General features: G+C 40.7%; 1 protein-coding gene across 4 annotated transcripts in view; it reads left to right on the top strand.

Moving 5' to 3' along the window:
• Positions 1-25,699, top strand: part of PCSK5 (proprotein convertase subtilisin/kexin type 5) — a 327,119-nt gene that overhangs the window by 203,045 nt on the left and 98,375 nt on the right. For all 4 annotated transcript variants that reach the window (XM_025178860.2, XM_075931728.1, XM_075931729.1 and 1 more), the window contains 3 exons: positions 7,946-8,063; positions 9,052-9,240; positions 18,643-18,779. In XM_025178860.2, coding sequence (XP_025034645.2) covers positions 7,946-8,063; positions 9,052-9,240; positions 18,643-18,779 — 444 coding nt within the window. The remainder of the gene's footprint in view (positions 1-7,945; positions 8,064-9,051; positions 9,241-18,642; positions 18,780-25,699) is intronic.

Here is a 25,699-nt window from a genome sequence, read left to right on the forward strand (position 1 = left end):
GACGGGCCATCTCTACACCATCCCTAATATGGGCAGAAACATAAAGTCTCAAATAAACCCAATATTAATTCCTGTCATTACAATATGTAGTGCAAAATGTATGGTCTGCCTGGTTCTTGTATGTGACTGCATCTGGAATGGAAGACACTAGACAGCAAAGAAAACCCCACATGATTGCTTTGGTAACGTCGTTTTCCTAACAGTATTAGCAGAAGTGAGCCCCCTCTCTTTTCCAGTAGCAATTACATCTCTCAATGCTACCCCTAGCACACCTAGCCCCGTATGTGCTAGCAAAGTAATTTTTAACCACTCTTGGAGGCACCAGAATAGGTTACTGTCAAATACAGCAGAATCAGAAGTGTATTTCATAAACATCACCTGTTTATGTCTAAATTGGAGTGGGCAGAAGGGCTTCTGCAAGCCAGATCCGGCCCACCAAGCGGGTTGATCCGGCCTGCAGAAGCCCTGCCGCTCCCCCACCTCCAGGCCAATTAGGGACTGGGAGTGGGGGAAGCTCATGAAGTTTCCCCCACCCTGCCAGGAACACGTAGCACTTTGAAGTGCCATGCGCTCTTGGCAGGGCGGGAGGAGACTTCATGCGCTATCCCGCCCCCAAGCCCTGATTGCCCTGGGGGCGGGAGGAGCACGTGAAGTTTCCTCTGCCCTGCGAGGAGCGTGCGGCACCTCTCTAAGCGCCACGCGCTCCTCGCAGGGTGGAGGCAGCTTCATGTGCTCCCCCACCCCCAAGCTCTGATTGGCCTGGAGGTGGGGGAGCATGTGAAGCCTCTTCCCGCCCTGCCGGGGACATGGGTGCTTAGTGGGGGGGGGGCAAAGGGGTTCCCCCACTCACAGACCAATCATGGTCTGTGGGTGGGGAAGCCTGGAAGCATCCTGTCCCCGTCCCTTCCAGGGCCACCTCAAACATTTTTGAAGTGGGCCCCGGCCAAGAATTATTGCCCACCCCTGGTCTAAATCCAGGGATGCAGTTTGAAAAGAGATTAAACCTTCTTTTCTTTTGTGATGAGAGGGCACAGCTACTTTTGTTAAACCTGGAATGTTTTCCTAAATTGTTATTATTTAGTGTCTAAAACTGATGGTCCTGTCTCAATACCTGCAGCTGCTAGCCCAAACCTCCTTGATCAAGGGCTTTGAAGTGTAGGCTCTTCAGACAGCCAAATATCAGCTGTCTGGAAGCTTTCCACAAAGAAGTCCTTAGGAGCCCCAGCACCACAGATTTGATTTGGATGTGGGAATGCTTTTCAAGAAAGTGTATACTTGTGCATACTCCTACTTTTCCTCTTTCTTGCAAATATTAAGTATAATGATGGTGAGAAGCAATTAACATAAACACCATCACCCTGGGTGCTAATATTTTTTTCCCCTCCCAGAATGAGAAATGGGCACAACTTCATTTTAAAAATAGGTTTTAAAGGTAGGAAAGATAGTCTGTGGGAGGTCTGTAAATATTTTAAACCAGCTCTTTTAAGTGTGAATATTCAGGCTGTGGTTCCTCAGTAAATTCAGGGTGTAAGTACAGTAGATGAAACAACTTTGGGCTCAACCAGAAGCCTGCCTGAGCAGGGGTATCCTGGAAGAGGCCACAGTTGCCGCTAAAGTCTGCTACTCATCCTCCCGCTCAGATGGGTCAGGAGTGAATGGTTTGGCTCTCCCTTCTCCGTGCCTCCCAACATGTCAAGTATGCCAACTGCTTCTCCTCAAATCAAAAATCTACATTTCCATCTACCACTTTATAGTGCTACATAGTCCTGTTTTTTGTTTCAGCTACACCAGACTAACACGGCTACATTTCTATCACTTTTCCATTAGTTATTCTAAAGATTTCTCTATTAAGTAATGGGGGGGGGGGTCACTAACCCAGACCTGATTCCCTCTTGATGAAATTTGGAACTTTACCACTTACGTTTACACAATTGATAGGCATGTGGGGAGCCACTTCTACTCCTACAGCTCGTCCTAGTCCGGATGAACAGAGTGACTTGCACACCACAGTGCTAGGCATATAAAAACAGATAGTTAGATAACTGTATCCTGACTAAAAGATCCTCTTTCCCCATGAAGAGACTTGTACCCAAGAGCTTTTTCACTTAACCTCATAGACTCCAGTGGCAGCATTTATGAAATGAGGAATTTCTCAGCCCAGGGTTTATTTGTCCTCATATGGTATTGGTGATCTTTTTTCCTAGTCTATGCATTTTTGTAGTAAACATTTTCAGTATTTTTCCATAGAGACAATTCAAAAGTTGGTGGAAAGAGCCTTAATGTCTTATACTGCCAATACTGAAATACCCTTGGAATTTCAAAATAGTACACATGTCAATATCTTAGCTCAAGGAGTGTGCAATCAACATGAAGGAATTCTGTGTTAAACCACATCTTGACAGAAGAAGAGGAACTGATCACAAAAGTAAAAATTAATGGCCGCTCAAATACAAATATCAGGATTTGATCATATTTATAATACGCAACACAATAAAGTCTAAATCAACAATATATATATATTTGGTGCTTTAAAAGAGTCAGTTTCACAAAGCTGAAAAGAATTATGAGCCAAAGTCAGCTCTGAGGAAGAATTTAATATGAAAATTATAATTGGGAATTGTTTAAGAATACTTCACTTGGTGCTCAGAATTCCATAATTGACGATGAAGGCTGGATTGTTTAAAATACTGACCTGATTTAGAAAGGAAGTGAAGGATAGAAAGAAGAAAGTATATTGGGAAAAAAGAATCCTGACAATAATGTTGTTCCATTTCTAGATGGAAAGGATAGAATTATTATTTGTATTTCTGTTCTTTATTTGAGAAAAAAATGATGATGAAATATCATATAATTCTGGGAACACCTTTTCCATTTCAGTAGTATATCAAGAGTATGCTACTTAAGTTTAGCATTTTTAAATCAGCAGGTCCAGATAGCTTGTATCTAAGAGTATTAAAAGACCTGGCCAATGAGGTCTTTTAAATGCTGGGCCATTAATGTTGTACACAAGCACTGGGAAAAGTTTCAGAAGACTGGAAGAAAGCCAGTAACTGTCAATATTTTAAAGGGGTAAATGGGATGGCCTGGATAATTGTAGATCTGTCGGTCAGACATCAAATGGGGCAAGATAATGCAGCAGCTGATACTGGACTCAATTAATAAAAAATTAAAGTTGAGTAATATAATGAATGCTAATCTACATGGCTTTATGGCAGTTAGATCCTGTGAAAAAAAATCTTTATGGCTGTGTCTACACTGGGCCACTTATTCCGGAAAATCAGCCGCTTTTCCGGGATAAGCTGCGAGCTGTCTACACTGGCTCTTGAATTTACGGAAAAGTAACAACGCTCTACTGTACAAAATCAGCCGCTATTCCAGAAAAACTATTCTGCTCCCGTTCAGGCATAAGTCCTTATTCCAGAACACTGTTCCAGAAAAGGGCCAGTGTAGACAGCCCAGTAGTCTTTTCCGGAAAAAAGCCCCGATCGCGAAAATGGCGATCGGGGCTCTTTTCCAGAAAAGCACGTCTACATTGGCCACAGACGCTTTTCCGGAAAAAGGGTTTTTCCGGAAAAGCAGCCTGCCAATGTAGACGCTCCTTTTCCAGAAAAACTGAAAACTGAATAGTATTCTGTTTTAAGCAGTTCCGGAAATTCATGCCAGTCTAGACACAGCCTATCTGTGTTTGATGAGATTATAAATTTGGTTGATAAAAGTAATAGCGAAATCTAAGTTTTCGTATCAATACTAAGGCATTTGACTTAGTACCACATAACATTTTGATTAAACAACCTAGAATGATATACAATTAATATTGCACACATTAAATAGATTAACAGATGGCTAACTGATAAATCTAATTGTAAAAGGGAAATCATTGCCAAGTGTGAGGGTGTCTAGTTGAATCCCATAGGTATCTGTTTTGGGATATTTTTATCGGTGATCTAGAAGAAATCATAATATCATCACTGACACAAAACTTGGATAAGTGATTAATAATAAAGTAGACGGATGATACAGAGTGATCTGGATCACTTAGTGAACTCAGTACAGGCAAACAATGTGTGTTTTAATATGGCTAAATGTCATTGTGTACATCTGGAGCAAACAATGCCAGCCATACTTACATGTTGGGGCACTCTATTGTGGGAAGCAGTGACTGAAAAAAAAAGATTCGGGAGTCATGATAGTTAATCAGCTGAACATGTGTTTCCACTGTGATAGTATGGCCCCAAAATCTAATGCAACCTTTACTTAACTTTAATAGGGTTCAAGAAAAAACTATATACATTCATGGAGGTTAGGTCCATCAATACTTATTAGCCAAAATGGATAGGAATGGTGTCCCTTTCCTCTGTTTGTCAGGGGCTGGAAATGGATGACAGGAAAGGGATCACTTGATGATTACCTGTTCTGCTCACTCCCTCTGGGGCATCTGGCTTTAGCCACTGTCAGCAGACAGGATACTGGGCTAGATGGACCTTTGGTCTGACCCAGTATAGCCATTCTTATGTTGTTATGTAAACCTTGGATGCATAAACAGGGGAGTGTCAAATAGGAGTCGAGAGGTTATTTTATCACTGTATTTGGTACTGTAGCAATCACTGTTAAACACTGTGTCCTGTTCTGGTGCCCACAAATCAAGGAAAATGTTGATGAAAGAGAGTTCAGAGAAGAGTCACAGGAATGATTAAAGGATTAGAAAACACACCTTTTCACCATATACTGTAGGAGCTCAATCTACTTATCTTTTAAAAAGAAAAGGACTTGATTACAGTTTGTAAGTTCTTACATGGGAAACAAATAATAATGATTTCACAGAGAAAGGTATAGCAATCCACTGTCTGGAAGATAAATTCAGACTGAAAATAAGGTATACATTTATTTCAGTGAAGGCAATTAATCATTGAAACAATGACCCATTGGATGTCTTTTTTTCTAAAAGGTCTGCTCTAGGAATTATTTTTGGGAGTTCTAGGGCCTGTGTAACACAGGAAACTAAATGATCATAAGGGTCCCATCAGGTCTTGGAAACCATACACTGTGAACCTGTTTGTTTTATCATGAGAATATTAGCTACTCGGTCACTTATAAGAGCCATGTTTTAGCTCTCTTTGAATGCATGGTTCCATTCTGTGCGCCCTTGAGTTTGGGACTACTCAAGGCAACTGTAAGAATAAGAGTTCATTGAATGCACATTGCCCTAGTTTACACTAGGGACTTCTTTCTAATTTACCCCCCCCCCCTCCGATCGACTTTATAAACAGAGTGTCCACACTACCAAGCCTGTTATTTTATTTATTTTGAACAGGCCACTTATTTCAAAATCTGTACTCCTGCTTTTCTTGGGAAATAACACATTTCAAAATAGTGTTAGCGTGGGTGCTCTGGTGCCACTATTTTGAAATAACTACTCCCCACATTAATTTGAATTGATTACTCCCCGGTGCTTCCTGGGGCTCTAAGTTGAGGTAGTATGTCCACATTAATGGAGCCTGCCTCAGACTAATTTCAAGGCTTCCCTGTACTGGGGACACACAATTTCAATTCTGTAAAATTGGGAGTTATTAAGTCAAATCTAGTTATTTTTAAATAGTTTCCTTTTGTAGACATGGCCATTATGTCTCAAAGGATTTTCCATTCAAAAATGCTCTTCAGTTGGCTGTTTCAGCCAGCATTAGATATTGTCAGATATTGTTAGATATTTGGAAGATGTGATCTTTAACATCAGATCAATTTTATACTTTGAGCTGTCATTTGTTTAACAGGATTGCGGGGCGAGAGGAAGGAAGGGTTGTATGGGGCGGGATGTTAGATGTAATCCTTTAAGTTCTGGTTTGGGTTTAATTGGAGGCTGGTTTCATATACCTTCTGCAAAGTATACCTTGTTATGTCATGTTAGAGATGAATATAGCATTTATGTTTTTTCAGATGGTTTGTAGTTCTGTCTGTGGTAGCAGTCTAAACTGATTTATTGATGCAATGTTGTGATTTAAAAGTACTTGCTTCCTTAATCTTCTACTTCTACTACCTCTACCCAAAAAAATCTACCAAATATATAGATTTGTACAGCTATAGCGGATAGTCACTGAGGTTTGCAGTCCCTTTTAATTAATCACTTGCCAACTCCTGTTTTGATTGGAACAAAAAAAAAAAGCATGACTGATTAACACGTCACCGGGTGACATGTTCAATTCATGCTGTGAAGTTGCGTATTGCTGACCATTTTAATTACCAGACATTTTATGTTCTTTATTTTTTCAAAACAAAAAATCAGTTGCAGCTTTCTACCCTTTCAGAGTAGGTATGCAAAGAAATTGACATGCCTGAGAGACAATGGGATCAAGTTCATATTCGCAGGACTCTCACATTAAAATGTCAAAACAAAAGTTTGCAGGGCAGGAAAGAAAATCTGTCTTACATCTCATAGCCTCCATATATTTAATGCATCAGGGTTCAATTGTGGCTTCACCTAAAACTGGGGAAGATAATATTTTTAAGCTTTCTTTTGAGATGTCGAACTTAATTACCATGTATGGCAGGAAACTGAAATTCTCACACAAAGGAAATTCTTTACAATGAACAGTCTGCAGCACGGTCACTTTACACTTTAAAACGGTTCGTGTTAGAAATACAAGGAGTTACACAGTTACATCTTCTCTGTTGGTTTCATTGTCCCTGCTTCTCTTAGGTGTGCAGAAGCAATGGAGCAAGGAACTTCCCCTCCTCTGCTTTGCACCCTGTGCAAGGGCTAGGCATGACTTTCACCCTCCTTGTATCCCAGGAATGGAGGGAAGAGCTGGCTGGCTGCAGAGAAGGAGCATACTGCACCATCTCAACAAAAATGAGGCTACATCTACACAGAAAAGCAAGGAAGGGATTGTACCAACATCTAAATGTCAATAGGGTTGCCAGGTGTCTGCCTCCTGTCAAGTAAAAAAATGTCCAGTATTTTCTGGTTATTTTCCCTGCCAGGAGGCAAAAATACCAGACATCTGGCAACCCTGTGACACACTTGGCAACTGGGCCCAGTCTCCAGCCTCTACTCACCCTCTCCCTCTGGGGCCCCCAACACCTCCCACCCCCAGACCCTCTGCTTACCTGGTTCCGCAGGGAAGCTGCATTCCGGCTTGGTCAAGAAAACAAAATGGCCACCTAAAGATGGCCACCAAAATGGCAAAAAGCCTAAAGACCAAGGGGAAGCAATGCTTTCCCTGGGTCTTAGTGCTCAACCGCTCCCCTGTTCCTATCTCTATTCTGACTCTGCACGTACTGAAAGGGCCAGGCTGTTTTATTTTTTAACTTTTTTTTTGCCTAACTCTTGGGGTCCTTTTATTTTCCTCAACAACTTTGGTCTCCCTTCTACCCTCCCCTCCCCCCAACGAATTTTTTCTCCAGTTCTTTTTGGGGGTGGGGAGGTCAGTATTTTTGGTTAAACCATCTGGCAACCCTAAATGCCAAAGTCTGGGCCTGTGTAAATTGCAAAAGCACAGAGAGTCAGCCACCCTCAGACTATGGCTATAATAGTAGCTGTAGTTTTGAGTCATTTGAATACTCAGAGATCACACACTTCTGGCTGCTTCCATCTATTAACATTTTTTTCAGGTTTGTGGTAGAAGACTGGGCTGAATTCCATGGAATGCTACTGGGCAATTCGGTTCATGATGAAGCAGTGCAAGCTGGGATCTGTAGTCTCCATAGGCCATGTCTGCTGTGAATATCTGAATAGCTGCAGTATGTTCTGTTTTGTGCAAATTAGATATAGCTCTTATTGCTAGAGCAGCTCTTGATGAGGAAACTTTGGGTGCCTCTGATGAAAAGAAATGAAGACGAGAAAATGAAGCAAGAGCCTGTAGCTGATGACTACAATAATTAATTATGCCTCTCTTAGCAAAACAGCCATGGGCTTTGTTGTGATTGTAACCACTCCGTTTATATCTGACAGTGAGCCATCTCTATGGATTTGGACTGATGGATGCTGAAGCTATGGTGATGGAAGCAGAAAAATGGACAACAGTTCCTCAACAGCATGTGTGTGTGGAAAACACAGATCACCAAGCCAAGTAATACATGTTGTAAATGGTGGTTCATATAATTCATGTAAAGGAGTTGATACAGTACACCTTTCCTTGCACTCTCTTTGAATTTGCCATATGAGAGCTATCTTGCCTCTGGTATATCATAAAAATGTAACTCAGAATGGACATCGAGAGGACATTTAATCAGTCCTCCCATGTTACAGTCAGGGATGCTAACACCTAAAACTTATGCTATGTACTACCAGAAAAGGGATCAGTTTAAGGAATAACCCAAGAAATTCAAGTATAAAGGCAGACTGGGTGATGCTGAGCATTTGTAGGGGGGAAAGGAGTCTCTGGATTATTAGCACAGTATCCATCCCCAGGTTGTTTTCATCAAAGAGCTGTTTGTAGAAAGTGTTTTTGTCGCTTCTGTAAAGCAGGTTTGTGGTTTCAATCCAGTGTCCTCGTCATTAAAATTTCAGTCACAAAAAAATAAGCTCCTTTCCACTCACTTAAAGGAGATCTCTGCAAAACATGATGAGGCACATTGGCAGGACAGTGCTGGGGGGAGTTTGATGTTCTTTGCAGCTACAGAACAGGCTGGGCACATACAGTGAGAAAACAGTCTTCAGATGCACTTCCAAAGCCCTAAACTGACAAAAAATGAATGATGTATTGAATGGGCTAGATCCTCAGCTGCTGAAAATTGGCACATTTCAGGGAAGCTATGACATTTTATACCAGATAAGGATCCAATTCACTATTAATGATATTCACAATCTAATACATAATAGTCAATATTACTTAACCATGGAGCCAGGCATGACATTTTCTGATGCCATCATCAAACCTCCGCTGGTCACTAATAGCTGTCCATGCCTGGTAACTAAGATAATGCTAACGTTTTCTACTTTAAACTAAAAATTAGTACTCTGTCACTGACCAATAAATGCCATATAAGGATGATTCAATTCCATTCTCCAGAGTGCAAGCCTGAAATAACTTTGCTATTGATCTCTGTTTGTTACAGAACGATACGGCCCAACAGCCAGGTCTACTCAGTGTACAAAGCCACTGGCTGTTCAGATAATTCCAACCACCATGTGATCTACTTGGAGCATGTAGTTGTGCGCATCACTATCACCCATCCTCGGCGTGGAGACTTGGCAATTTTCCTAACCTCTCCTTCCGGAACAAAGTCGCAGCTATTGGCTAACAGGTACAGGAACACTATGCAACTTTGCAATTCAGTCAGAACCTGGGGTGAGATGGTAGTTTACACAGAGAAGAGTCAAATAACCCATGAAGGTGTGTTAACACTCATAGGCACCTAATTACTTTGTTGGAGAGTTGGAATTGATGGGGGAAATGAAGCAGTTATGAGCAGTGAGGACTATAGTCAATACTGTATTAGGAAAGGACTAGGGCAAAGCTGTAAGGTTGTGTCCAGACTCAGGGTTTTTTTCAAAAAAAGTAGCCTTTTTTCGAAAAAACTTCACCTGCATCTAGACTGCAGCCGCGTTCTTTCGAAATTAAATCGAAAGAACGCGGCTTTTCTTTCGACGGCGGTAAACCTCATTTCACGAACAATGAACAATTGGAACCTGGCTACTTCAGAGATGGCCTCAGAAGTTCAAGGCATCTGAGCCTTTGTAGCTGCATTCAGATAATGCAGCTACAAAGAACCAGGGGTCAGCTCTTTGACATGGCCAGCAGAGCATTCATAGTGGCAGAACACTAGCTATGGAGGTCCTTGGTGAAAGAGACAGATGGACTCCAAACATGGTTTTGTTCAGATTGAAGTGGAAGACTCACCTCACTAAAATCTTTCCCCAGGAGAGATGTCCATAAATACTTTTAAAAAAACCTTAATTGCATATAAATTTGCACATAAAAAGAAGAGGGAAAACACCCTTTGTTCTGAATTCTTTAGCTTCATCATATTTTCAGTATTGAGATACCACTGTTATCAGTGCCTTAGAATTAATCTGCATGTGTCATACAGAACTTATTTCTTTGTTGATTCATACAAAGATGGATTCTGTCCTTCTAAACAGTTGCGACTTAGGTTTGGTTTTCTGTGTGGAGGTGGCTCTTTTTTCTTTTTTATCGTGTTTTTGTGCAGTGGTTCTTCCATGGAAGCTTCAAGATGAAAAATGTTAAAATAGTCCAAATAAATATAACCAAATAAAATAAGTTGGTATAAACCCTTGGGTTTTACTAGAGCTTACTTTAGCATCCAACCTTTCATGTGTCATAGCTGACTCATTGCTATGGGAGATAAAGACATTCCAGTGTTCACAGCTCACCTCTTGTGATGATTAATATGTCATACGGGTACAGAATTTAATGCAATCATCCTATTTGTAACCCTTGCTCCTTTAAAAGGCAATAATTTTCTGAGCTTGCAAGTGAGAAAGAAATGATGTAAAAGATATATATGTACAAAGCATGAAAATGCAAGACTGCTTCCCATCCTACATGGTTATCAGAATGCTAACCTCAAAACAAAGACTCTGAAAAGGCCTTTTATGTTCTGCCCTTTTCCAGAAACAAATTATTCATGAAAGAGCAAATCCTATCACATACAGACACACCAACAATCCCTTTCTCATGCAGACTTCTGAGATGTATTAGCTTTCCAGTCAGATTCAGTTAATATCAGTTCACAGCTCTTAGGAATATAATAAATAATATCTGTATTTTGGGGGAGCCAGGATTAGCAAATGAATTACAGTCCCTAACAATCCTTTCCTTACAATGGAGTTCAAAAGTGGGTGCTTTCAGATTGTTGGAAGGTTTTATTTTCATACATGTTTATTTTCATTTAATAGGCAGAGAATAAACTCTACAGTTTAGGGAAACTAAATATTAGTGAGTTGAGTATGTACTTTTAAATGTCATTTTGTCATACAGGAATGAGTTTTGTTATGATATAACATCTTTAGCTAGGGCAAAGTGAAGCAATGCTTGATTCTTCATAGGGTGTGCCTGAATAAATCCATGCAAGTGCACAGGTAATATAAGGATGCCTCGGCAGCAAATCATTTGGGGTTTTTCTACAGACAAATCCCAGAGGGTGCCATACTTAGCTGCTACCTGACTGAGACACTTTTCTCAGATTTACAAGACCGTTACATGCACACGCTCATGATTAATAGCAGCAATACCAGCTGTTTTTACTGAATGCAGGAAAAATCTCATTGCTTCACCATTACTCATCTGGTTATAATTTGAAACAGTTTACTGATGAAATATCTTAGAAGTGCAGATGTACATTTTACATGTGTGTGCTGCTCTTATCCAGCACATGTAGATGAAGATTCACTTTATAGTTTCTACTGCATTGATGAGCAGGTTACCCCCAGGCAATAGCTGGTGTTTTTTTCCCCCTGAATATTTTGTTCTTATAATGTTGGCACCCCCCAAAATGATGTCAGGAAAAAAAACTTGTTAGTCGGAGGCTCTGTGGATTCCTTCACAGGCATTTGGTAAATTGTCACTGGCTGCAGCTTCTTATGCATTCTTTAAAAACGGCATTACAGGGAACATCTGCTGTGCTGTTTGCAAAGTGCTAAACATGATTAAATTGGATGTACTGCAAAAGAGGAAAATACAGGCTCAGAGAGTACAGGCTGAGGCTCGGCTAGTCACAAAAACTACACTTGAACTAAAGCAGGACAGAATCCCCCTTTCAAAACAATTGCCCATTGGATTTGGCAACACACACTCAGAAGGGCCTTGTATGCTGTGAACTCACTTGTCTCTCACCGAAGTCACCACTTGCTTTAAATTACATCTTTTACATGTAAAACAGCTGCTGTCCATTAGGACTGTGTAGCTGAATGCCTTTAAACCATGGGGTGGCAAAATTCCAGACCCTTATCTTCATATGTTTACATCGCAGTGACATTAATAATACCTCTTCCCAACAACAAAAAGATGTGCTTTCCATTGCTGACTTTTCCTCTAATGAAATCTTTGATATCAGTACATTTTGTTAATAAAATCCTCTGCCAAAAACTCTCCATCTCTGACTAAATATGGGGTCCTATAAGCTGGTGTCACTTGCAATATCATTTGATAAAAATTCTTGGCGATTAGAAATGGAAGAGGAAGGCTTTTCCATATATAAGGCTATTTAGATTTCTGGAGGGCCCCATCCATCATTGACACATTAAAATCTACTCTGAAAATATTTCATAAAGGATTGCATTTTAGAGGTAAATTAGAAAGACGAGGAGAGGACACCACCATTTTTGATGCTGAGTGACAGCACCCAGAACCCCTCTCCAGTAACACCCTGAGTGACTCTCTAGCCGTATCATTAAATACATGAAAAACAAAAGAATACAATCACCTACCTGTACCCAGCCCATGAGGATGAATCAGCATCTGGAATAATTATCTCCCACCTTAGACCGCTGTTTTGCACAGCCTCCTTTAGCTTTGCCTTTTCCTTCCCCCTTGCCGAACAGACATTTTTCCATTCCTTCTTCTCAATGCAGTTGCCTCCCTCCCCCATCCCAGTTTTTTTCAAAGTTGTACACTAGCTGTTTTGCTGTGTTGGTCAGCACTAGTCTTGCTACCCCCCAAACGACTCTGAGTGCTTCTCCTGCTGTAGCTGACAAGGATAAAAGTCTTGTGCCATGCATTAGAATTGTTCCCAGCAGGCAGATAACAGATGGAATCTAGATAGGTTCAGGAGTATTATGAATGTTAGTGATGCGAGAGATCCAAACAGCATCAGAAAATAAAAACATTTAAAGTAGTAGGGGAGGGATTTTCTTTTGCTCTTTCCAACTGACACTGAAGTTGAGTTCTTCATGAGGAAGCAAGTAAACTACTGCAAATGTCACCGTCCTCCTTGTTATTCTAAACCCTGTCTTGGGAGATACCCAAATTTGGGCTTGTAAGAAGAATGAAGGTCAGTAGAGCCTACCTCTATAAAGACACAGGCCTTGTAGATCTGACACTGAGATTGATGCTGGATAGGAAACCTGTGTAATCCTCACAGGACTAGTGTACCTGCAGCTTTCAATCAGCCTTAACATTCAATACTTAATTTCTGATTCAAATTAATGTTAATTGAAGCTGGATTCATACTGAAAAGTGGAACAGGGGGGAGTAAAGGAAGTATAAGATGACAAATCAATGGAGTAAAGTTTATGATCATACTGAATGCCCCAGTAAGTATATTAAGAAGGAAGAAGGGAACGGAATAAAAGTTTGTCCAATCAAGAGATGGCTCTGAATTATTTTGCTCCCTCCCCCTGATTTGTCTCAACTGCTCAAGATAAATGGTCACTTCGGTAGCTTTGGGATCACTGGGCCCAGTTTATTCCTGGTATAATGCCATTGACTTCGGTGAAGATTCACCAGGGATAAATCTGACGTACTTAATATACTGCTTTATGTCTGTCTCCCTAGATTTCCTATCCCTATTTTTGCCTGAAACAAAGCACCCTCCTGGCATACCTTAGTGGATATAAAGACATCCATATTGTGGTGCTGTGTTTCTGCATACATCTGCACCAGGGGCTTCTGAAGGTTTCCTGCAAATTGGATAGAAAAGTGTGTTTTTTAAATGAATATCCATTAGGACAAAGAGGGCCCTAGTGCACAAGGTGGAACCTTGAGTCCTGACACATATGATCAAATGGAGATGGACCCTTGCATACTAGTACCTCTAGAATCTGGGTCAGTTCTATATAACAAAGATGAGGCTGGCTATAATCAGGCCTATTTCCTTCCGTGTACTTGGTATCTTTCTTCACCCATCCTATCAGCAGAGATGGCACATTTACTCTTCAGATCAAAATGTATTGAGGTCCACGTTGCCTCATAAATTAGCTTAATTAATTAGAGTAAATGTAGGAGATGAACTTCAAAAGGCAAGAGCTACAGAAAACAATATCTTTAGAGAGGATAAATATAATAATCTACTTTCTTATGGAAGATCCGTTTAACATAACAGATACAGGTGAGAAGTTTTTCAAGGCAGGTCTACACTGCAGGCAAAAATCAGCTTACAGTACGCAATTTCAGCTACATAATTGACATACCTGGAAACAATGTACATTCAACTGAGTTTCAGCACCATCCCTATAGTGGGAGGTCAACGGGAGAGATACTCCCTTTGACTTCCCTTACGCCTCATGACTGTGGGGAGTGCCAACGGCGATGGGGGGACCCTCAGCATTCAATTTAGCACTTGACCCAGAAAATCAAATTCCAGAATATCAGTTGCCACAGCATCAAACTCCATTGCAGTGAAGACATGCCCTCAGAGTTCCTATCTGCTGCCAGACCACTTCTTGGGAACATTTGTTCCAAAGAACAAATGCAAATGGGTGGCCTACTGCTTTGATTAAGCCAGATTCAGCTGTCTGGAGTTCCTCAACAGTTACTTCTCCCAGCTGACAGGCAGTTGCTGGGGCCCCCTGGAGAACAGCTGTTCAGAGAATAGTTTACCCAAACCTCTTCAGGTGCAAAGCTCAAGAAGGCACTCTGCAGTGTTCAAAATACTAGTTCAGCTTAAGCCTTGTGCCTATTAGCCCGGCGTGCAGGGACCACTTATATGTCAAGTTGCTAATTTAGGAGGACTGGAGTACATCATAAACAAAGAGCTCTGCAGCAGAGGATAAATAGTCCCACACCTCCAACTGCCATCACCACCACACATCAATCATTTGGGTGTGTGTACATTTTCAGACTCTTAAAACAGTGAATTCAATCTATATTGCCTGGTTGTGTCTCATGCAGCTAAAACTTCCAGGATAAAAAAGGACCAGAGGAATACAAAATTATATTATCTGACTGAGGTGATCCTCCCCAAAGTCTAGCCCCCAGAACCCTCTTCTGTTATAGAAAAGAGGAGGGTTCAGTTTGCAAGCATGAATTAACCATGGCTTGCTATTTTTCTGTGTGGGTTATTGTGTTTTATGGTTGGTATTGTTGCTTTTGTTTTTTGGGGTTTTGCACTTAGTTCAAACCATTTTCGTCTTAGATCTTGTAGATGAAACTGTGAGGGACTAGCCTTGTGTTCCCAGTTGTAGAATTTAACTGAAAGTGGATACCCATCTGTGTCTGTTGCTTAAATGTAATTGCAGATTAATATTTCTGTTTCTAATTAAGCTGGTAAATGGAGAGGAGATACTATTGTTAGTGGTGAGACCTAGAAAGAGATAATCTTATTTTAAGAAAATTATTATTTGGGTATACTCTGTGTGTGTATATTTACACATACACACACCTACGTCACAAACAGACCCATTATTTTTCAATTTTAAATTAATTTAGACCTGCACATATTGTTAGATGAATGTTACAGGAACAAGTAGAAGTGTTGTAGTGGCTGTAAGCACATCTATAGTTGTTGTACATGGCTATATGGCACCCATTGAAATCTTAAACTCTACAACAATCTATAACACTTATTAATCATTTACTAATTCTTTGTAAGCTATTCATAAATATACCTTAGCATGAAGTGTGACCCAGTAATTGAATCCATCAAACGTATGAAAAAGCATGAGTTGAGTTTTAGTGACTCAGTGCCCATCCCATCCCTCTCCCTCTCCCCAAATCCTAATCAGTTGTATGATTTCTTTTTGTGTGAGAGAAAGTGATCCTAACTTTCTGGTAAACATTTCAGTGCTTAACACCCTTACATGAGAAAAACACAAACACCTTAGTATGCCACACGCATTGTCCTTTTTGTAAAAGATCCTCATAAATATGCAGAGCAGCATAAAATACTCATACAGGAGAATGCATATAGCTCTCATACAGGAGAGTTCACAGCTGTGCCTATACTGCATGAACTCAGCACTTTCACAAACTCAAACTCACCATTTTACTCCTTGCAAACTCTTTTTCTTTACCAACTGATGTGATATATTCCTGTGGCTTGATGACAGTGTATTCATTTGTAGAATAGGTGAGGATGAAATAGAAAAATACCAATAAACCCCCTGTTTGATAACTACAGTACCTTTCCAATAGGAGCTTGGTAATCTGTTCCTTCCAAAATTAGCCCTTTCCATATGAAACAGTATTACAGTATTCCCCAGTAATGATCCAACATTTGAATGCTTACAGTATTAATGTAGAATTCTGTAGTATATTTTAATTAGAGGTATTATTGAATATCTGGGACCAGGGCTAATTTTTGGACTTAAAAGTGACTATGGTTTTAGATAGGAGTAAAAATATAATTGCATTTTTAAATACGACACTTTGGATGGAATTTAGATAAGCAAACAATATAAGTCCAAATATCTGAGGTGACAGAAAATGTAATTGCCACTGATCTGAAAGGCAAGGTTGATTACAATCTCCTCTAAAACACAAATGTCATGGAAAATCTTGTACTAATCCATAGTAAAAATGTCTTGACTGACTGACACTGTTTAAAAATAATATACTGTGATAGTATCAGTTATTTATTGAGTTACTGTACAAATCAGCACGATATTGCATGGCAACCATATTAGGTCTATTGAAAACCAACTGTTGCGATCATTTAATTTGAACCTCCCTACTACATATGTGGAATGATAACTAAATAAGGAATCTGGATTGCTGCAGTAAATTGTGCATGCTATACTAGCAAACATTTGTTTGCAAAATCTCTTGTACTCAGATAACTAAATTGATCATAATACAGAATGGACCAAATTCTCTGCTATATTGTAGAACAATTCCAAGGCCATGTCTATACTAGGAAACTTCTGAAATTATGATTTAAGAACTCCCGATTTAACAAATTCGAACTTGCATGTCCTCACATGCATCAAAGCATCAAAATTAATCCGAGTCAGGCTCTGTTAATGTGGACGAACTACTTCAGACTTGGAGCCTCAAGAAGCACTCTGGGGAGCTGCAGGAGTGTCACCCGGAGGTCAATAAATTCGTATTAGTGGCCATGGGCCATCCACACTAACATTTTTTCTAAAATACTATTTCAGAGTTAGCATTTTTCCTTGCGAAAAGCAGGAGTATAGAATTTGAATTCTGTAGCCCATTATTTTGAAATAATGGCTTAGTAGTGTGGATGCACCGCTTGTAAATTCGAAAGTGCGGTGGGGGGATTATTTCTGAATAAGGTCCTAGTGTAGACCAAGATCAAGGGAGTTAGGGAAATAGAGGACTTATAGGGTTAGGACTTACATATTAAATTGTGTGAGCTTCTCAAGAGGAAAGATAGCCTATTTTTGTTTGTATCTGGAACGTCTTAACAATACTTTGCACAAAGTAACGGCATTAAAATTGCATGCAGCTTTCACAATTTTTGCACACTGTGTTAATTCACAACTTTTTTAAAAAATGAGGTTGAAATGCACTCAGAGATTATAGGATAGACTCAAGTGATTTAAAGGTTGGTTTGTTTTGACATTTATATGAATAAGTTTTGCTCTCTTTAAGAGAAAATTGTGGTAAATCCGTTGACTCAACAATGGTGCTATGCCAGTAGTCAGCTACTGTACAAATCTAATTTTATGAAATACACTTAAGCACAGACGTAAGCCATGGAATCTCCATGCATAAAGAGTGTGAATAAAAAGATACAGCTAAATGTAGTGTATGTGATTCTGACAGTATATGTGTGTTTCCAGGAAAGGGGGAGAGAGGTCTGAAATTATATATATTCTCTTTAAGCTGAACTGTACCATTTATGAGACAGCAGTCTCTATTCCAGGGAATCTCTCGTCAATAGCTTTGGAGCACCAGGCAGCACACTATTAAACACTGAAGAGAAGTGTGTCTTCAAAATCTCATTAATAAATTCCAGGTTTAGGTAATAAAATCTTGAGCCAGTCCTCCCTGCGGATCAGCATCAGATTGCAAACTCTAAACTGGATTTCTACTAAAACACACTGTAATTCAGACCCATGCCATAAGTAATTAAATTACTATAAAGCTGTTAATAAGATGAAAACATATGCCAATTAGTCTCTGCAGTCTACCAAAACTAGACTCTGTCAATCTTTTGGATATAGCAATATTTAAATCATTTGAAGTTTGATACAATAAACTCTCAGTTACCTTTGCTTTGTTCACAAGCATCATGCACACAGAATCTATTCTGCTCCCAACTACAGTACTCATGTTGTATTACTCATCTAGTATTCCTTATTTTCTTAACCCTGAGTTCAGTATTTCAACCCAAAACTAGGGGGAAAAAAGAAATCTCTTCACTTAAAAATGATGATGATATTTTTATCTGACTCATGCTTTCAGAACAAAGGAAATGTGATTGTGTTCTGTGTACTTTTTTTACGGTGTTGATTTTATTAAACTGCACTGGCAGTTTTAATTTGCAATGAATACATTTTTATTCTCTCTTGCATTATATGAAACAACAGCATATAGAAGAGTCTTTCCCTCCCCTGCATTGACTTGGTCTCATTAGAAAATGGTCTCATTAGATAAGTTTGAAATAAATGCTGCAAAACTATCATAAGTGCAGTGTAAATGCTTAGATTAGATACGCTAATTAGTTTAAATAGTCTTCATTTATGAGAGGGCACACATGAGGATTGAGGATCACTGATGAAGGCAAAGGCTTGTTTTCTTGTTCTTCAGTGTATATATAATACATGATTGCTTTTCCTAGGTTATTTGATCATTCCACAGAAGGTTTTAAAAACTGGGAGTTCATGACTACTCATTGCTGGGGTGAAAAAGCAGCAGGTGACTGGAAGTTAGAGATTCAAGATACACCATCTCATTTGAGAAACTTCAAGACTCCAGGTATGAATTTATTCTTAGCTAGGCTCTTTGATTCAGAAGATTATGTTCAGTTGCATGCAGTATTTGGGCTAAACTCTGTACTCATTTATACTTGAGCAGACCCACAGATTTCAGTGGGATTGCAAAGAATTGGAAGCAGAATTTGATGTTGTGCTTCACTTCTACACTATTATTATTTATCTTCTGAGACCCATAGCTCATTCTTATTATGAACCTACTTCTGGTTTGTGTAGAAAATATTGAAAAGAGAAAACTACTACTTCCTTTATCACCACCAAGTGAAAACTTGCCATCTCAAGGTATAAGTTGCACTCAACATCTAGACCGCATCAGGCTTGTGCATTTTGGTAGCAGAAACAAACTATTTTTAGTATCTCTAATAAGTTACCAAGAAAAACTTTAAAAAAACAACAAATAGTCTGGTGGCACTTTAAAGACTAACCAAATATGTAGATAGTACCATGAGCTTTCATGGGCAAAGCCCACTTCTTCAGATGACCGGAGTAAGAGTCAGTGCTTGAAAACACAAAGGCTATGTCTACACTGCAGGCTTCTTGCGCAAGAATTGTTTTGCATAGGAGTTCTTGAGCAAAAGGTCTTGCACAAGAGCACGTCCACACTGCCATGTGCTTTTGCCCAAGGGATGTGTTTTTGCACAAGAGCGTCCATGGCAGTGTGGACGCTCTCTTGCACAAGAAAGCTCTCATGGCCATTTTAGCCATTGGGATTTCTTGCACAAGAAACCTCTGTTGCCCATCCACACTGCCTTCTTGTGCAAGAGCTCTTGTGCAAGAGGGCTTATTCCTTGTTGGGAGAGGAAAAGCTCTTGTGCAAGAAGCCCTCTGTTCTGACGCTTTACTGTAAATTTACTTGCGCAAGAACGTACATGCAGTGTAGACTCCCTTCAAGTTTTTGCGCAAGAACAGCCATTCTTGCACAAGAAGCCTGCAGTGTAGACATAGCCAAAGGGATTTAGAAACAAATTTTCAGAAAGAGAAGCCCAAGAGTGGTACCTGCAGTTGTATGCCTGCATTTTTAAAGCAGATAACACAATTGCATGTGGAAAGTGATAAAGACTGTCTGAGTTTGAGCTCCCCAGATCCTGAGCCACCTTTGCCTCAGGCTAATGAAGGCCACTCCCCTCATTTTGTCTGATAAAGCTGTGGGCGATTTCTGTCCACACACTTGCTCTAATCAATACAAGGAGGGAAGTGGCCTTTGTGAGTTCTCCATCAATAGAGTACTGGTGTGAGCCTCCCTACAGGTGAGCTATACCTGCTTTGAGCTTGCTTTGTGCTGTCATGCACCTGACAAAATGTCCCAGACCTTTTATTCTCCCACTTTTGAATCCTATTCTTGGATAGAAATGTGTTTAACCAAAGCCATCCTTAACCATACACAGAATACACAGCTGCATAGGGCATCCCAAAATTTGGGGCATTGCTGGGTCTTAGGGTCCATCTACCTGCCTCTTTCTATCCCTGTGGCTTCACTTCCTCCAGAGATGATCTAGTTAACCTAAAAGTGAAAGCCTGCTAGACGTATTAGCAGAACATTGAACCTATGAAAGAGCCATTCTAACAGGTATATACTGTCTGAGTTTACTGTGTTAGTCTACAGATCTTAGTTTAAAATTTGCTTTAAAAATATTTCAGTGGTGTGTTGCTGAAGATTATAAAATCACATCTCTAAAAAAACCCCACTTCATTCTGCCCCCTCCCCCATCTGCCATTGGGCGTAGGGGCATCAGTTAAATAATTCTGGGCCCTGTAAATAATAAGAATGGCCCTGTGTATAGCCTCAGAAGATTTCCTGCTTTTAATTCCTGTTTCGCACATAGGTACTACTATGTGGTCTGATCTGACACTAGTTATGCAAACATCCAAAATATCAATACAGTTAGAGCAAAGAAATGGAGATTTAGTCTAGAATTTTCAGAAGGGCCCAAGAGAGTTAGGTGCCATCTTCTATTGACTTGCAATGTGAGATAAGTACCCAACTCTCTTAAGTCTTCTGAAAAAAATAGTCAGTCCTAAGTCTCATTTACAAAAGGATATACTACAAACATAAAATATCAGCACCATTGATGAATATAGCTTAGAGTGCTTCCTTTGGGATCTCACATCAAAATTAATTAGATGCCCTCAAATCAACTGTCTGAGGGCATTTAGTTTCTGTCAAGATTTATTTCAATAAAGGTATTAAAGAAGAAAAATTACATCAGCAAGAAATGTAGACTAAAAATGTTCACAAATAACGTATTGAAAATTATTGAATAGTAAAGCTAAATTAATCCTTACTGCATGATTGAAAACACTGAGAATCAGTTCGGTAAATGCAATGCAATAAAGTGGACTATCAGAGTGATGACTAGCCTGTGACATTTTAAAAATGTTCAAAATTCAGAATGAATACTGTAAAAATCTGATCAGGATTACCTTAACTGGGCCCCTCAACTCCATTCATCTGAAGAAGTGGGTTGTGCCCACAAAAGCTCATGATACCATCCACCTCTTTGGTTAGTCTCTAAAATGCTGCAAGACTATTTGTTTTTTTTTAAAAAAAAAATCAGTTACAGACTAACACAGCTACCCCTGTGTAGCTTTTGAACATGCAAGGCACATTAATTTAACTGAGAGTTGATTAGGCCCCTTATCTCTATCCTTTTTCAGTGGAATGATGCCCTGTTTGGCAGGGAGTATGGTCAGATGGAAATCTCTGCAGCTTTCTTGACGCTCCAAGATAAGTGTTCTGAACATCATGCATTAAGCCAGGCTCGGTTATACTCTTCAAGTATCACTGCTTGCATTGTTCAAGATTGCACAGCAACAACTATTATTTAATCAGTTTACTAAAAAGGAAGCCCATGAAGTCAATGATAGGCAACCTAATCAATATTTTAATGTTACCACGTTTATTCTTGCAGTAGCCAGAGGCTTGCCTGGCTCCAAGGAATTGATTAGAGCAACTTGCAACAGCACATCATAAGCCATCTCCCAGCCACGTACAGCAGAGAGCAGTGTATTCCAAACACCTCCCTCCCTCCGCAGTGTCATGTTCCCTATGCTGGATCCTGAGCAAGGCTGGCAGAGAGCCACTCTGGCCATTCTCCATGAGCTCCTTGTATGGGGGCTTTTCTCCAGAGTCCGTTCACAGCCCCCTTATGCTTCCGGAGCACTGTAAAAGGGACAAGCCACAGAGAGGACTGAGTCCCACCAAATTTTATTCAGGACTTACATTATTCCAAATACTCTTTAAGGACCTGTTTCTGCAAACTCCAGCCTGAATGAGTAGTTCTGTTGATTTCAATACTTTATACCGTATGAACTGCAGCAGAATTAGTGGTTAATCATCTCCAGCTAGCTCTTCAGGAGGTATTCATGGCCAGAGCTTGACTGAGTTCAGTCAAGCAATAAGGATTCTCAGCTGGTGAGGGTAAGTCCAGTAGTCCAAAGAAAACAGAGGAAGTGGAGCTGAGGAGTTCTCTAGTGGCTGACACAGAGCTATCATAGCCATTTTAGTTGTAGACTTCCACAGCAGGTATACCAGCCCATATATGGTTAATGGGCCATAGCTAGCAGGCATAGTTTAAAGAAGTCCTGAGGCTGCTGTAAACTGTCAGGAATCAAATCAATCGGAAACCACCTCCCTGTCTTCAGGTGTACCCAGTGGATATAGAACACAGCTGAGAATCTGGACCTGGAGAAGTGATTCTTCACAGCCTGGAAGTTTGTGTAGCCAGTTATACCTCTGCAAGATGGGTGTAAAACTCCACTAGATCAGTATGTGAGTGTTAGACACTCACTCTGCCTTCACACACACATAAGGGTATGTCTACCCTACATGGCTCCATCGACGTAGCCATGTAGATGAGCTTTGCAGACATAGCAAAATGAAGCAGCAATTTAAATAATTGCCGCTTCATTTACATCAAAATGGCTGCCGCGCTGTGCCGATCAGCTGTTTGTCAGCTCAGCGCGGTAGTCTGGATGCTCGGCGGTCAACATCAAAAGCCTTTGTCGACCGCCCTGGTAAACCTCATCCCACGAGGCATAACGGGGCAGTTGACAAAGGCTTTTGATGTCGACCGCCGAGCGCCCAGACTACCGCGCTGAGCCGACAAACAGCTGATCGGCACAGCACAGCAGCCATTTTGATGTAAATGAAGTGGCCATGTAGTGTAGACATACCCTCAGTGACAACACAGGATCTAGGACAGCGGAGAATTCAGGCCCTGGTTCTTTTTGTCCTCCTTAGCATCATCTACTCCCAGCTTCCAGAGTAGTTCTTGCCTCATAATGGACACTGTCCAATAGTACTCCCATTCAGAAAAGATTTGTCAATGCCTGGCATATGTTATTTGTGGAAAAACTCAGACATTGGGAATGTGTGAATTTGGCCTGGCAGTGATACATCAATGGGAAGACTGTGAGGTAAGCCAAGGTGCATGAGTTCAGTTTAGGATGGTTACCTAGTTTATCAGCACAGTCTGCAATTGATCACACTGCTATCACCACCATATGTGCTTTGTAGTTATGCATGTCTGCAAGTATTTGTTTAGCTCTCAAAAAGTTTGATAATTAATAACGAGTTTTCCTGTCTCAAAATGTGAACAAATGGCCAACCCATGTAATGTTTCTGATGTCATCAGATGCTAGCATTGGGCACGGTATTGTCACATCTGTTAACCGTAAAGAAAAGCAGCATCCAGCCCATTAAAAAAGCATGTTATTTCTGCATTTAATTCAGCAGAATGTATGGGGGCAAAGTGCCGACATATGTTGTCTGTGAATACTCTGATATAATGTTTCTCCTACATAGACAACTGGGGATCAATGTTCTGTACTAAATATAAGCAGGGAAAGGACCTAGACTAGCCAGACTAAATGATGGAATCGGCCAAAAAAATGTTTTAGCTCAAATGTGTAGGATTTAATAGGGTTTATATTATTTGTTATAAATAGGGTTGCCAACTTTCTAATCACACAAACCCAAAGACCCTTGCTGGCCCCACCTCTGTCCTAAGGCCCTGCCCCTGTCCCGTTCCTTCTCCACAGCCCCACACAGCTTACTCCATCCCCTCTCCCTCCATTTCTTGTTCTTTCCCACCCCCATTCACTTTCATCTGTCTGGGATAGGGGGTTGGGATGCAGGAGGTCATGCGGGCTCTAGTCTGGGGACAAAAGGTTTGGCGTGTGCTCTAGGCAAAGCCTGGGACAGGGTCAGAGTGCAGGAGAGGATACGGGCTCTGGGAGGGAGTCTGAATGCTGGAGAGGGCTCAGGGCCGATGCTGGAGATTGTAGAACTGGAGAGGGTGCAACTTCTGGGAAGGGGTTCTGGGCTGCAGTAAGTCCTTAGGCTGCAGGAGGGAGTGAGGGGTGCAGACCTGACAACATTTATCTTGGGCACCTCCTGGGCAGCAGCACAACGAAGCTAAGGCATGCTCCCTGCCCGGGTCTCATGCTGTTCCTGGAAAAGGTTGTCATGTCCCTGCAGCCTCTGAGGGAGAGGGGTGGCAGTGAGTGTAGACCACCTCTCCCATTCTACCCCCCCACCCAGGAGCTGCAGGAATGTACCGTCCATTTCTGGAAGTAGCACAGGGCCAGAGCTGACAGGGAGCCTGCCTTAACCTCACTGTGCTGCCAGACTTTTAGCAACCAAAAATCTCCCCAGTAGCCTCCAGGAGATTGAGCCCTATTCCAGGAGACTCCTGACAAAACAAGTTGGTGTTTTCTCTAGTTATAAATGTGCATGTATGTGTGTGTGTTTTCATTGTGCAAATTAAACCTGCCTTGAGGTAGACTTCACTTATATGCTGACAAGTTCCATGGATTTTTCTCACTCTTTATTAAATGAACAATTCTTTAATACGAAACTACTCCTATAGTAATGCCTGTGATACTCTCGCCTCCACTTCTTAAGAGACACATTCATGATCCAGATCCTGTTGATAGATGTGCTCTTGTAGACCTCTGAAGGCATGTAAAGTCCAAGTGTGGTAGCTTCAACAGGATTCAGGCTTACAGGCAAGAACGGACCATCATGATCATCTAGTCCAGTGGTTCCCAAACTTTTTGGCATCATGTCGTTCCCCCTACCCCCAAATTAGCAACAAAAATTGTTGAGCAAAAAAAAAATGGAAAAAAGGAACTGAACAGGGCAGCCAAACTTGATGGGTGGGGGGAGAAGGCTGGGTTGCCTCGTGCCCTCCCTGGAATTTCTTCATGCCCCCCAGTTTGGGAACCCAAGATCTAGTCTGATCTTCTGCAAGATGGTAGGCCACAGAATCTGTACCAAGCCCATAGCCTCTGGTTGAGTTACTGAAGTCCTCAAATCTTGATTTACAAGAATTAAGTTACAGAGAATCCACCATGTACTTTAGATCAAACCAGCAATTGACCTGTGCCTCATGCTGCAGCAGAAAAACACATTCATTGATGGCATCCAGTTTATTGCAGCCAAATACATCATATATCTAAAAACAAAGAATGTAGGCCATAATAATAGGATGGGGAAGTAGAAAGCAATAGCTCTGACAAGGATCTAGGGATAATCACTTGGAGCCATGCTGTGGCTAAAAGGGGCAATGAGACCTGGGGTGTGTAAACAGAGATTAAGGTTTTTGATCCAAAGAAGGGTGAGGGACAGCTGCAGCATGATTTTGTACAGGGAGCTGATGCCTGATATTACAGGGCTCTTTAATCTATGAGACAAAGGCAAATGATTGGGAGGTAAAGATTGAAAATTCATACTGAAAATAAGGTGCACATTTTTTTCCACTATGAAGGTAATTAACCATAATAAGAGATGTGGTAAGTTCTCCATCACTTGAAGTCTTTAAATCAAGGTTGGACGTCTTTCTAAAAGATATGCTGTACCTTAACTACAAATTATTGGGCTCAATGCAAGAATCAAGGAAT

This window comes from Pelodiscus sinensis, chromosome 6, assembly GCF_049634645.1.
Source record: "Pelodiscus sinensis isolate JC-2024 chromosome 6, ASM4963464v1, whole genome shotgun sequence".
NCBI lineage: Eukaryota > Metazoa > Chordata > Testudines > Trionychidae > Pelodiscus > Pelodiscus sinensis.